This window comes from Acomys minous, assembly GCF_964271855.1.
Source record: "Acomys minous genome assembly, chromosome: 16".
NCBI lineage: Eukaryota > Metazoa > Chordata > Mammalia > Rodentia > Muridae > Acomys > Acomys minous.
In genome coordinates this window covers 38,978,669-38,992,749 of record NC_140498.1, presented here as the reverse complement: position 1 = coordinate 38,992,749, position 14,081 = coordinate 38,978,669, and the positions used below count along the sequence as shown (strand labels likewise).

Below are 14,081 nucleotides of genomic sequence, written 5' to 3'. Positions count from 1 at the left end.
TAAATAAATCTTAAAACAACAAAGAAGCAGTATGCCATCTCCTGCTCAGAACCCAGTTTGACCAGTGCCATGTGGCATAAATTGGGGTGTTTCATTTTTCTACTACAATATCCATGTAGTAGTAATACCCAGATGGCCTCTGTCTCTTTGGGTTTTGTTATATCTGAGGGCTCTCATTTCATTCTCTTTTAATTAGGTAATTTTGAGGCAGGATCTTATTTTAATAGCCCTTGCTGGCCTAGGATTCACTATGTAGACCAGGTGGGCCTTGAATTCAGAGACCCACTGTTTCTGCCGCCTTAGTGCTGGGACTAAAGGTGTGTACCACCACACTTGGCTCTGTTTTAATTTTGAACCTTTACATACTGACATTTTTTTTTCTTTTTTTCCTTCCCCTCCCCACCCCCCAGACAGGGTTTCTCTGTGTAATAGCCCTGGATGTCCTGGAACTCTCTTTGTAGACAAATGGAGTCCAGTATACCCAAGGCTTCATGGAGAAACCCTGTCTGGAAAAAACAAAAATAAATAAAAAAATAAGAATTTGGGATACAAAATTGCCACTTATATTTGAACATATTTCTGAAGCAAATAAGTGAAGTGGTGCATCTCACCATATCTGCTGGGTTAGCTCACGAGTTTCACACATTGCTATAACAGTTGGATCACACAACTGTTCAACAAGGTGTTTCCTAGTATGTCACCCATCCTTAGATGTAGATTTTGAGGATAAGCCTAAGCCCCAGAGGCTGGGGATTTTAAAGTGTTGTGTCTAAGTATAGAAGAAACAGGTTTCAGCTGTTGGCTTTAAGCCGCCTACTATCCTCAGTGCCTGGGAAGCCAAGTCTTATGAATTTTAAACTCTCGTTCTTCTATCCTCTATGCCCCCTTTGCCTTTATAAAAAGGAAAAACACTATAATACTATCCCCTTAAAAGGCACACTAAGCACCTGGGCAGGTTGCCAGGGCATCCTTCCCCTGGTTGGGCAATGTCTCCCTGCTGCCAAGAGTAGTACTGTTGGGGTTCCACTGTCCTTGATGCCTTTCCACCTCCTTCAGAGGGACAGGGTACACAGTTCACATACCTCAGTTGCCCTATGGATTCTTTAATTAGCAAGATAATAAAAAAACCCATCTTATTCAGCATGGAGCTTACAGTCCCCCACCCACCTGCTTTCTTGTCACTGGAGAGCTGTAGTGAGTGGCCCCAGCACTTTTCAGGAGTCAGCCTGTCTTTTCTGAGTTGCTAGTTCCACTTGCTGCCATGATTGATTCCTAGAGCCGCTTCCAAAACCATGGGGTGGAGGCTCGGCAGTTGCAAGTTGAGCATAGCATCTGTCTTGAATGAGCAAGAAAGAGCTTGGCCTAAAGTCACTAAAAGTGACCTTAGTCTTTGGATTTATAGCTACCAAAGGCTGTTTATAGATTGCTTTACATGTTTGTTGCACTCTTCTAAAAGGCTCACAGTGACCTAGGTTCAATCCCCTATGGGGTAGAAATTGTCCTCTGACCTTCACACATGTGCTGTGGCACATGTACTCACTCATATACACCACAATCTATAACAAAAATTCTTTTTATGTGAAAATAGTTCTTAGTTATCAAACGTTTAGACTTTGTAGACTTAGAGATACATAAAGTAAGGGCAGCTGATCCTTGTTGAAATGCTCAGTAAGTAGTGTCCGGAAGAACATTCCATGGCTGAGCTCCTGGGCTTTTTGCTTTTAATACCATATATGATTGTGTGTGTCATGCAGTGCATGTAAGTATATCTGGGTCTGTACATATATTGTCCCATGTATGCATGCATATGGGATGATGCAATGTGAATATCATTGCTATCAGTAATGATTGTGGCTGGTAAATAGATGGTGGTCTGCTGTATACCTTGTTTTCTGCTTTCTATGCAGGGATGGAATCCCCCCGTACAGGATCCGTAAGCAGCACCGAAGGGAGATGCAGGAGAGTGTCCAAGTCAATGGGCGGGTGCCTCTACCTCACATCCCTGTAAGTACCACATAATCAACAGCACCTTGCCTTTCCTTTTCCTACTCAGAGTTGGCTACCATGGCACCAGTCAGTTTGAGAGGCACCTGGTAGGCTTCCAAGGACCATAGCTTACTTCTGGGCATAGCAGACAGTCTGAGTGATGTTGGGATGAGAGATTAACCATCCCAGTAGATACCCTAGGCTAGCCCCCAAAGTATAGAAGGCTTCCTGTGCTCAGTAACAGGAAGTCCTCCGGGTAGTGCCTTCCCGTCACTGCATAGTTTCCTTATCAAGTGGGATGCTCTCCCTGATGGAGAGTAGTTCTGAGAGGATGGGTTTTCTGAAATACTTATTTATTTATTTATTATATACACAGTGTTCCGCCTCCCCATACACCTGCACACCAGAAGAGGGCACCAGATCTCCTTACAGATGCTTATTAGCTACCATGTGGGTGCTGGGAATTGAACTCAGGGCTCCTGGAAGAACAGACAGTGTTTTTAACTGCTGAGCCATCTCTCTAGCCCTGAGATGATGGATTTTGACATTGCAAGTCACCTGACCCCAGGGTATGGTTAGAAATCCACACATTAGATATCTACTCAAGAGGTTTAAGGAATGGGTCCCTTTTGGGTCCTGCTGTGTGAACATCTTGGCTCAGAAGCTGCCTCAGCTTTGCCTCTTGGGTGATAACAGTAGCTTCTCCTGCCTGAGCCTGGAGTATAAGGCTTTGTTGACTACATGCTTGAGCAAGTATGCATAGCTCTCTCTACTTGCACTGACCACTGATGACACACAGAACAGTTGTGATTCCTTCTTCTGGCACACAGACTTTGGACAGAAAGACTTCTAGCAGAGGCTAGGGAGCTTGTGGCAGTGACCTCCACTCATGACTCTGTCTCTGCATACTGTTTACAGAGCCTGTGTAGGGAGGATGGGTGCTTCAGAGCATCACATAATCAGCATTTCTTTTGATTTGTTTTATTGTTATTTTTTTTTGATATTTTATTTAATTTTAATTTATGTGCATTGGTGTAGGGGGTGTCAGATCTTGGAGCTGCAGACAGTTATGAGCTGCCATGTGGGTGCTGGGAATTGAACGTAGGTCCTTTGGAAGAGCAGGCAGTGCTCTTAACCACTGAGCCATCTCTCCAGCCCCTTATTGTTATTTTTGAGACAGCAGTTATTTAGCTCTGGCTGACCTTGAGCTCACTGTGTAGACCAGAGTGGCCTTGAACTCAGAGATCCACCTGTCTCTGCCTCTGCTTCCTGGGTGCTGGGATTAAAGGTATGCACTATCACCCAGCCTCATCTGGATTTTTTTTTTTCCCCGAGACAAGGTCTCTCTCTATGTAACCTTGGCTGTCCTGGACTCGCTTTGTAGACCAGGCTGGCCTTGAACTCACAGTGATCCACCTGCCTCTACCTCCCAAGTGCTGAGTTAAAGGTGTGCCCTACCACGCCTGGCTCATCAGGATTTTTTAATTGGAATCTTTAATTCTCAAGTTCGAAAATAGACGTTTGTGGTTAGAAATGTTTATTCTGTGTATCGTGAATTCTGTGTCTCCCTCTGCTGTAACAGAGCAGAGTCCAATCCTCCGGAGTTCAAGTCCACCTTCAATACACTCAGCCACACGTCAGGGCCAGGCACTACTCAAGGATTTTCTTTGAAGAGACTAAGCCTTGGGAATGCCATGGACTTAGGCTACATCAGGACCAGAAATCCACCCTAGCAGCTCCTAGTGACCAATGCAACAGGCATTCCTCGTCTATGTCACGAATGTTTCTTTGCAACAAGCTGGGAGTATTCAGTGTAGAGCATGTTGGCCAAGGCACTGACCACCATCTGTCTTATTGCATGTACAACATGCTCACTCAGGAGTGCCACAGCCTGCATGCCGAGACCTGCCCAGGCCTCCAGTAATGTGCTTGTGAGTGACGAGAGAAAAATCTACATCTTCAGGTCAGTGCTCAGTAAAAGAAAAGGGAGTCAATGAGGATGCTAGTGTCCTAGTAAAAGGGAACCGTATACACCTGCTTTAATGTAGATGTGACCAGCAAGGTTACATAATGGGTAAATATACCTGCCTTCAAGCTTGCTGACCTACATTCTATCTTTGAAGCCTGCTTGGTAAAAGGAGAGAACAGACCCAACTCCTGCAAGTTGTCCTCTGGCCTCTACATGTGTGCACATGTCCACCGTGTTCATAAGCACACTCTTAAAGAAATGTATAAAAACTTTAAAACAAAATAATGTAAAATAGCTTTTAAAAACTTAAAGATGAGATCAAGTGTCTCTGTTAATTACTAGAAGGCTGTTACTGTGCTGCTCCATAGAGGACGCAGGACTGCCCTGTGAAGGCAGCCTCTACTGACTTTACTGTGCATCTCTACAGCGCACTTACCGAATGCCAAAGGAGATCCGGGTAGAGCCACAGAAATTTGCTGAAGAGCTTATTCATCGTCTAGAGGCTGTGCAGCGCACTCGAGAGGCTGAAGAGAAGCTGGAGGAGCGGCTGAAGCGTGTTCGGATGGTGAGTGGACTGCATGCTGCAGGCGGTTTCCTGTGCTTCAGAAGGCCTGCACTTAGGGTAGCCGCCATTCTGAGGTAGCCTGTTCAACCTTTCTCTAGCTTTCCTGCCTTCATATTCAGCACTTTGTCCTTATCTCTTATCCCCAACAATGCCTTTTCCCACCAGGAGATGTCTAGGAGGAAGCTCTCAAGCCTCCAACATTTGAAGAAGACAGGAAACTGACAAAATGCCTGTGTGTCTAGCTTTGGCAGCTAAAGCACAGTGGGGTCATGTAAACTAGGCAGGTACAGGCTCCTGTCCTACTCACTTAGGGGCACTACTGACTGCAGGGGCTGTAGTGGGCACCTCAGATCTCATTTTGGTTTATTAAGAAACCACTGCTTAGCCGGGCGTGGTGGCGCATGCCTTTAATCCCAGCACTCGGGAGGCAGAGGCAGGCGGATTGCTGTGAGTTCGAGGCCAGCCTGGTCTACAAAGTGAGTCCAGGACAGCCAAGGCTAACACAGATAGACCCTGTCTCAATAAAACAAAAAAAAAAAAAAAAAGAAAAAAAAAGAAAGAAAGAAAGAAAAGAAACCACTGCTTTTGTTTTTGGTGGGTTTTTATTGTTGTTTTCGGGACAGGGATTGCTGTCCTGGAACTAGACCAGGCTGGCCTTGAATCAAGAGATCTACTTGGTGGCCAGTTCAGAGAATTTATTCTCTTACAAACAGTAAATAAATAAATTCTCAGAATGCACACGATGGCTCAAAGAAGACAGTGAAACTTTCCAAAAAGAAGGAGTTTGTGTGGAAATATCTTAAGATGAATGGTCTCTTGTGCATCTCCTCCCCCTCCTACACCCCCACCTCCACCCCACCCCGGCGGCAACAAATTGGTTTGTCACTGAGACTAGCAGCATTCTCTGACTCCTTTTGGTAACAGGAAAGATGTTCATTAGACTGCCAGGTAGCCTTTCTGTGTTGGAATGGCCACTGTGTGATGGCCAGCACTGCAACATTACGCAACCATGCAGTGCTGTTAGGCTACAGGGAGGCAGCCTGTGATGGGCCTGCTGGAACCTACAGTGCACCTTGTTGCATAGGGCACTCCATGGTATAGAGTCAGGCAGCTGCAGGGTAGTGAAACTATGCAAACTGAAGCCAGTTGTTTTTTGGCCCATGTGGTTTTAGTATTCTGATAGTGTTTTAAAATAAGTAAAATGGGGAGCTGTATTGACATGAAACACTGAACGTTTTTCAGGTGCTAAGTCCAAATTTATTTGCCTATGTGATCCAGATCACCATCTTTATTTCTGTAGCAGAGTGTTTCCCCTTCTCTGTGAGGGTACAACATCTATGGCTGTCATAGATGATTCTGTAAGCTGGGTCCTCCAGGAACCCTGCTTATCCCAAGGCTGGCGTGCACATCCTGTCCTGTACACCTGGTCCAGTCCCAAAGAAGCTAACACTAGTTGAAGGCAGAGGTGAACACGTGTTAAGGGATTTCCTGATGTCTGAGCCTTAGAGCTCCCTCAGCTCTGTGGAGTGCCAGCTGTGTCCAGGTAGGATGGCAAGGACAGCAACAGGAATAAGGTAGTCTGGAGATAACACCACAGCTCTGAAGAAGAGAGACTAGGTCAGTGCCCAGAGTGAGAACAGTGATAGAACCTCCGAGTGATACTTTTTCTCTCAGCTCCTGAGACAGTCTGAGCTAGAGGAGCTCCAGCTCGGATGGGCTGCCACCAAGCCTTTATCTTGGTGTTCCAGCCTGTTCTAAGCTGTCTCCTGTTGGATGGATGAAGGTGTAACCACAGACATAGAATTTTGTGGCTTAAACCTGGCATGCTGGCACACACCTTTAATGGCAGACACTCAGGGAGGCAGAGGCAGGCGATCACTATGAGCTCATGGCTAGCCTGGGCTACAGAGAGAAACCCTGTCTCAAAAAAAAAGAAAAGCAAACAAACATAAAAAGGACTTTTGTGGCTTGTATACGTTGAAACATTTACTGGAAATGTTAATTCTTTTTTGTACAGAAAAAAATACTGCCCCTTTGTGTTTTTTGAGACAGGATTTCTCTGTGTAGCCCTGGCTGTCCTGGAATTCACTCTATGTAGACCGTGCTAGCTTTGAACTCAAAGATTTAACTGTCTCTGCGTTCCAATTGCTGAGATTAAAGGCATGCACCACCACCACCTCGCTATAATTTTATACACACACACACACACACACACACACACACACACACACACACACACTTTTTTTTTTTAAATAAAGGATTTATTTATTTATTTATTATTTATACAGTGTTCTGCCTACATGTGTGCCTGCACCTCAGAAGAGGGCACCAGATCTCATTGTAGATGGTTGTGAGCCACCATATGGTTGCTGGGAATTGACCTCAGGACCGTTGGAAGAGCAGTCAGTGCTCTTAACCTCTGAGCCATCTCTCCAGCCCACACACACACTTTTTAAAGTGGTTTTTCGAGACAGTGTTTCGCTGTGTAGCCTTGGCTGTCCTAGACTTACTGTGTACACCAGGCTGACCTTGAACTCAAAAACGGTCCACCCACCTCTGCCTCCCGAGTGCTGGGTTTAAAAGCATGCACCACCATGCCCGGCAAAATTATTTATTTTTTTATTTTTACAAGACGGCGTCTCTCTGTGTAGCCTTGGCTGTCCTGGACTCGCTTTGTAGACCAGGCTGGCCTCGAACTCACAGAGATCCACCTGCCTCTGCCTTCCTCGTGCTGGGATTTAAGGTGTGTGCCACCATGCCCAGCAAAATAATTATTTTTATGTCACAACTGAAGAAATAAAAGTTCTAAGAAATGGCCACGCTCACGAGTTCAGGTCTTAGTTCCCATGAACAAGCTGGGTGTCCACATAGACCTACCTTAGGGAACATAACATCAAAAGCTAAAGCAGGGCTTGCTGCCAAGCCTGACAACCTGATTTCTGTCCTTTAGATTCATTCTGTAGAAGGATAGACCTGACTTCTACAACTCTGACCTCTATAGGTACAGCACACACATACACACAATAAATAAACAAATAAGTAAATATAATTTTAAGGAACCTAAAAGAGAATATATAACTGAAAGCATGCCAGGGGGTGGTGGCACACACCTTTAATTTCAGCACTTGAGAGGCAGAGGCAGGTGATTTCTGTGAGCTTGAAGCTAGCCTAGTCTACAGAGCTAGTTTCAGTACAGCCAAGGTTACACAGAGAAACTCTATCTAGAAAAACCAAAAAAGCAAAACAAAACAGAGTTGGGGTCAGTTCAAGTTCCTAGGGCCTTTTGAGATTCAAGCACAGGGTATCCAGGACTCAGCACCTTTCCCTGACCTAGCCATACTGCAGGCAGCAAACTCTTTGGTTTGACTGTCAGGACTGTGGCTCACTTCCAGGTCTGTCTCATTCTTGTTCTGACAGTGCTGCTATTTCTCCACAGGAGGAAGAAGGGGAAGATGGTGAAATGCCTTCTGGCCCCATGGCAAGTCACAAGCTGCCTTCTGTCCCAGCCTGGCACCATTTCCCACCCCGCTATGTGGATATGGGCTGCTCCGGACTGAGGGATGCCCATGAGGAAAATCCTGAGAGCATATTGGATGAGCATGTGCAAAGAGTCATGAGGACACCTGGTTGCCAGTCACCTGGTCCAGGCCACCGCTCTCCCGACAGTGGGCATGTAGCCAAGACTGCAGTGCTGGGGGGTGCAACCTCAGGGCATGGGAAGCATGTTCCTAAGTTGGGGTTGAAGCTGGATACAGCTGGCCTGCACCACCATAGGCACGTTCACCACCATGTTCACCATAATTCAGCTAGACCCAAGGAGCAAATGGAGGCTGACGCTGCCCGCAGAGTCCAGAGCAGCTTCTCATGGGGCCCAGAAACACATGGTCATGCCAAACCCCGAAGCTATTCAGAGAGCACAGGCACCAACCCCAGTGCTGGGGACTTGGCCTTTGGGTAAGTCCTGATCCAGCCCTCTCACATGTTTCTAGTGTGTCCTTGTATCCAAGTCATGGTCCAGAGAGGTTCAGCCCTGTGGTGACCTGTTCTTCTCCAGTAATAGTCATACGGCACCAGGGTTGGGGTTCAGTCAGGCTCCAGGAATTGCTATGGCTGGGTAAGGAGGGGCTATGGGTTTGTCTTGGGCTCTGGTCAGCACGGCTCTCCTACCATATTAAAACAAACCTCAGACAGCTGACCTTCACAGAGACCACTGTCTTCACAGTGGGTTACAGGCCCTCTTGTTGGGCTTGAGGGTGTAGGAAGCAGCAAGGAAGCCGGAGTGACCTCATGTCTCGTTCTCACAGTGGTAAAGCTAGTGCGCCCTCCAAAAGAAATACCAAGAAGGCTGAATCTGGGAAGAATGCCAGTGCTGAGGTACCCAGTACCACAGAGGACGCAGAAAAGAACCAGAAGATCATGCAGTGGATCATTGAGGGCGAGAAGGAGATCAGCAGACACCGAAAGGCGGGCCATGGGTAAGTAGGGGCCTGCCCCAGAGCAGCTGGCCACCTGTCCTCTTGTTGCCAGCACCCTTACTTTTAGGAGTTGATTTATGGCTTCAGGGTCAGATGACTGCACCTAAGTCCTTGTCACCTATGAACTTACATAAGTGGCAGCTGTGAGAGAGCTTTCTGTCTTTTATACTTACTTTTCGGCTGGACCTGCTGGCACACACCTTTAATTCCAGAGGCAAGCTGATCAGTGTGAGGCCAGCCTGGTCTACAAAGCAAGTGCAAGACAGCCAAGGCTACACAGAGAAACCTTGTCTTGAAAAAAATAAAAATAAAATAAAATAACCTACTTTTCTTCTCTCCTAAAGGTTTAAGGCTGCTCAGCCCCAGTGTGACCTCTCTGGATATCTCTCATCCATCTTGTCTCATATTGCTTGTGTGTTTGCATACATTCCTGGCTCCACAGGGAGCTAGTGCCATTCCTGTGATCCTCTACATGGCCCATTTCTGAGCATATTAGGGGAATCTAGAACTGAGGAGGTCCATTTCCTCAGTCCCAGATTACCCCAATGTGCTGCCTGCTCACTACCTACCCTCACCATACTGGGCAACAGTGGCTGGGAGGCTACCCTCCTGTGAGGCAGGGGGATAGAAGGAAAGCAGTAGGCATCCCGGTGTCTGAACCTGTTTTGTAAGCACAAGGATTGTCATTGGAATCACAGGTCCTTATGGGTCCTGTTGTATAGATGAGCCTAGCCTTGAACTTCTGATTCTCCTTCCTCTCCCTCAAAGTACTGAAATTATAGTCATGTACCACCACACCCAGCTCATCCTGGGAAGCTTAGCAAGACCTTTCTCAAAAATAAAGAGGACAGCAAGATGGCTCAGTGGATAAAGCCAAGCCTAATGATCACAGTTTAATTCTTGGGGTACACATGGTAGAAGTACTCTTATATTGTTCTCTGACATCCTTAACATAGGCTGTGGTACATGAGTGTTTGTATTCATACACAAAATAAATATGTAATAAATTTTTCAAAAAGGAAGGTCTAGAATGTAGCTCAGTGGCAAAGCGCATCATGAGCAATCCCCTGGTTCTACCTCATTTCTAACACAAAAAGAAAAGTGTGCAAGAAGGGTTTATCTGTGGGATCAAAGGAGGCCCATATGGCTCCTGTAGTTGGGTGTGGACACACTTAGTAGCTACCACTGCTCATGCAGTCACTTGTCCTTGTTCCCTTAGGTCTTCTGGGATGAGGAAGCAGCAGGCCCATGAGAGCTCCAGGCCCTTGTCTATTGAGCGGCCTGGTGCCGTGCACCCCTGGGTCAGTGCTCAGCTACGGAACTCTGTCCAGCCTTCTCATCTTTTCATCCAAGATCCTACAATGCCACCCAATCCAGCCCCTAACCCCCTGACCCAGCTGGAAGAAGCCCGCAGGCGTTTGGAGGAGGAAGAGAAGAGAGCCAACAAACTGCCCTCCAAGCAGAGGTAGGCTCATGTGGTATGGGGTGATCTCACTATGGCCCCAAGGTCTGAAGAGGGCCCTTGGGGGAAGATGGCCATGCTGAACTGCTTCTCTATTGAGAAACAGCCGTAGCCTTGCTGCAGGACAGAGGTCTGTGAGGTGAATGTTCTCACCAGGCAGGGGATCAGGTGGACAACAGTTTCTGGGCATGCTTGGCTTAGTGGTGGATGGCTCTGAAAGCAGCCACACAAAGCACAAGCTCAAGATGGACGGCTCTGAAGCGCAGGCAGTTGTAGGACTTGTCTGGAAAGACCATGGCTCTCACCCCACCCCACCCCGTCTTCCTTAGTCTCAAGTACATCAGCATCAGCCCGTTACCACCACAGTTTAGCAAGCCTGTTTATCCTTTGGGGGTGGGGTATGTTCTGCCCAAACTCGAGGGATTGCTCTTTGGTTAGCAGCATTCTTGGAGCCAGAATATGCCTTCTCTGACCCTTTTATTGTGGCTTTGAGTCAGTTGCCTAGAGATTGTGGCTTACTGCAATTCCAAAATGGGTAATAATCTCCATGAAGGCTTAGGATCTGTTTCATACCCAGTCCCTGGAACCATGGTTACACAAAGGCCACTATCAGCTTCTTTATTCAGCTTGGGATATATGGAATCTGAGTATCCTGGCCACCTTGGGATACTAAAGTTTATGGCTGGCTCTGTACTTCTGGTCTCTAGCAGGGTCAAGCTGCAGTTGCCCTGAAAGTTTAAATATGTCCCTGGTCACTAAGGTCTCCATAGGCCCATACCAGGCTCTGAGCCTATGTTAGCTTTTCTTCCAAAAGAAGTTGCAAGCCAGGTGAGTGCGATGGCATGCGCCTTTAATCCCAGCACTGGGAAGACAGAGTCAGGCGGATTGCTGTGAGTTCAAGGCCAGCCTGGTCTACAAAGTGAGTCTAGGACAGCCAAGGCTACACAGAGAAACCCTGTCTCAAAAAACCAAAAAATAAAAAATAAAAGTTGCAGCTGCTTTGAACACAAGGACCACATTATGCTCTTGTGCTGCCTGTTCTGTGCAGGAGTGTTCCTCCTGGTGCTGAAACACTATGTGCATCTGGCAAGGGCCTGAGGCAGGAGAGCAGGGTGTCATGTGGGATCTGCTAGGATTGATGCTTTCAGTGGCTTAGGCAGGGTGCTCTCAGAGAAGCAAGTGTTTCTTGGAGGCAGGATTCTCTTGTGATGCAGAGGTTATATCTGTTCATCCTACCAGTATCTGGCAAGCCCCACATGATGGCAGCAGCTGTGGTTTTCTCTTGGTCAGTAGCATCAGCTAAACCCCTCTGGTATATGCTTTTAGGTAAGACATCACCACCACCACCACCACCACCACCACACACATGTCCTAACTGGTGTTTCCAAAATCTTCATGTGTGAGAAAACTGAATGTGTTTTGTCTGTCTGGAACTTTGTAAGCAAGTGTAGATTTATGGGGTGAAAGCCCTAGGCCCTATTAAGATAATTCAGAATAAAGTCACTATTAGGAACCCACAGTGATATACTGGATTCACTTAGAAAGGCTTTGCTTTAGTGGGGTGGTAGTGGCACGTGCCTTTAATCCCAGCACTTGGGAGGCAGAGGCAGGCAGAAGATCTCGGTTAGTTCAAGGCCAGCCTGGACTAGTTTGGCCTAGAACAAAGAGTACTAGGACAACCAAGGTTTCACAGAGAAACCCTGTCTCGAAAAAGAAAAACAAAAAGGCTCTGCTTTGCAGAGACCTGGGACATTCCTCAGTCATGGAGACAAGAACTCCCCAAAAACAGTGCATCAGAGCCACTGCTCCTGTTCACTGTCTGGTACCCATATCCGCTTTAGGAAGTTCATGATAAAACTGTATAGAAAAACAGTATTTCCAGATGTCTTGGCAGGCCCTCTCCAAGAACTGTTAGCTTGGAGAAGACACCCAAGCAGGGGTGAAGAGGCAGCCTGTAGCACCTTGTTCAGCAGTTCTCCAGAGCATATTCCAAAGAACAGACTGGCATTGGCCCTGGGCCTAGACACTTATGACAGGGCCCCTGATAATGTATAAGTGGGAGGTTTTGGCAGCTAGGTCCTGCTGCTCGCCCTGTCTGTGCCCATTGTCCACAACACTGGCTGAGCCCCATCCTCTTTGATGCGGGTTGTTCCCTAGGTATGTGCAGGCAGTCATGCAGCGGGGACGCACCTGTGTCAGGCCAGCATGTGCGCCGGTGCTGAGTGTGGTACCAGCCGTGTCGGACTTGGAGCTCTCCGAGACAGAGTATGTGCGCCCTGTGGGTTCTCCTGGTTCTGCCCAGTCTAGCCCAGGCCAAATCCCAAAGTGGATGACTACTTTAATAGGATTGTCACTGAGCCAGGAGCACCAGGCCTGCTGGAGCTTCTCCCTTCTGTGCCCTAATAGAGGAGATCATGCCTGATCATTGTAATGACATGATCACATGGTCACGTGTGGTCCATGCAGGCACCACAGCTTGCCTTTCATCTTATCTTTGCTCTCCTGAGCTTCTGAGCTAGATTTAGTGACTGGCAGGTCCACCACCATCCTACAGAGGGTCAGGCCCATAGTCCTAGTCCCCTTGAGATAGCACCAGGAGTTTGAGGCAACTTTATAGTAGGATCCGGATGGTGTGGCTGTAGCCAAGACTGAAGCTGTCACCTCCTCTTGACCACACGTAGGTCAGGGACATTGCTGACTCTGCTCTTCCTGTACATTTACAGGAAGATGAGCCTTGCTGCTGACCCAGTCCAAGCTCCATTACACGCAGTTCATAAGACAGGGTATCGTGAGCTCAGAGCCTCTGCTTGGGGCCTCTGTGGGTGGGCTTCCAGTTCTGGAGAAGTATGCCTCCCCAGGATCAGCCCCCAGAGAGCTTCAGAAGCCCATCACAGGGAGAAGGTCCAAGAACCCAGACGTCTCACAGCCAGAATGGCCCACTGTGGCCATGGGCGAGGCCACCTGTGGAAGCTTCTGGGTGATTGAAAGATACAGAACACAGGCGCATTGTCTGTCATCCAGACTCAGAGCAGCTACACAGCACTTTGAGAACCTGAGCAAGAAATGGCTCGGGCTTTAAGTGAGCTTTGGAGATCCTGGCCATCCTGGTTCTAGGAACACCTCCCTTCCAGATCTGTGCTGCTCTGATTGGTCTATCCTTGAAGGGAATCTTGGAGCTAGGACTTTATGTGCCAAGGGCATGGCCTGGTCATGGTCCAGCAGGAAGTACTTGCTGCTCCTAGAGTTAGACCTGTAGCTCATTTCCCAGTGACTGGTCCAGTAGGACTGGCACCCAGATTTTGGATAGGTGGGTGGCAGGGCCTGTGAATACTACATTGGCGAGTGAGGTGCTAATCCTGGGGTGTCTTGTCCTCTGCTGGTAGATAGTGCCTTTGAGGTACTCTGTGTGACCTTTACCAGAGCCCACTACTTACTGCTGTTTTTCTGTCCCAGGACAAAATCACAAAGAAAGGCAGGTGGCGGGAGTGCACCACCATGTGACAGCATCGTTGTGGCCTACTATTTCTGTGGGGAGCCCATTCCCTACCGGACCCTGGTGAGGGGCCGTGCTGTCACCTTGGGCCAGTTCAAGGAGCTGCTAACCAAGAAGGGAAGTTACAGGTG

At 47.7% G+C, this 14,081-nt stretch overlaps 1 protein-coding gene across 3 annotated transcripts in view; it reads left to right on the top strand.

Annotated features, from left to right (window-relative positions):
• The window catches only part of AXIN1 (axin 1), a 56,425-nt gene that overhangs the window by 40,867 nt on the left and 1,477 nt on the right, over positions 1–14,081 (top strand). For 2 of the 3 annotated variants that reach the window (XM_084763060.1, XM_084763058.1), the window contains exons 4-10: positions 1,908–2,004; positions 4,383–4,520; positions 7,957–8,474; positions 8,825–8,995; positions 10,215–10,460; positions 12,615–12,722; positions 13,911–14,078. In XM_084763060.1, the coding sequence (XP_084619186.1) occupies positions 1,908–2,004; positions 4,383–4,520; positions 7,957–8,474; positions 8,825–8,995; positions 10,215–10,460; positions 12,615–12,722; positions 13,911–14,078 (1,446 nt within the window). The remainder of the gene's footprint in view (positions 1–1,907; positions 2,005–4,382; positions 4,521–7,956; positions 8,475–8,824; positions 8,996–10,214; positions 10,461–12,614; positions 12,723–13,910; positions 14,079–14,081) is intronic. The other variant, XM_084763059.1, reaches the window with a different exon arrangement.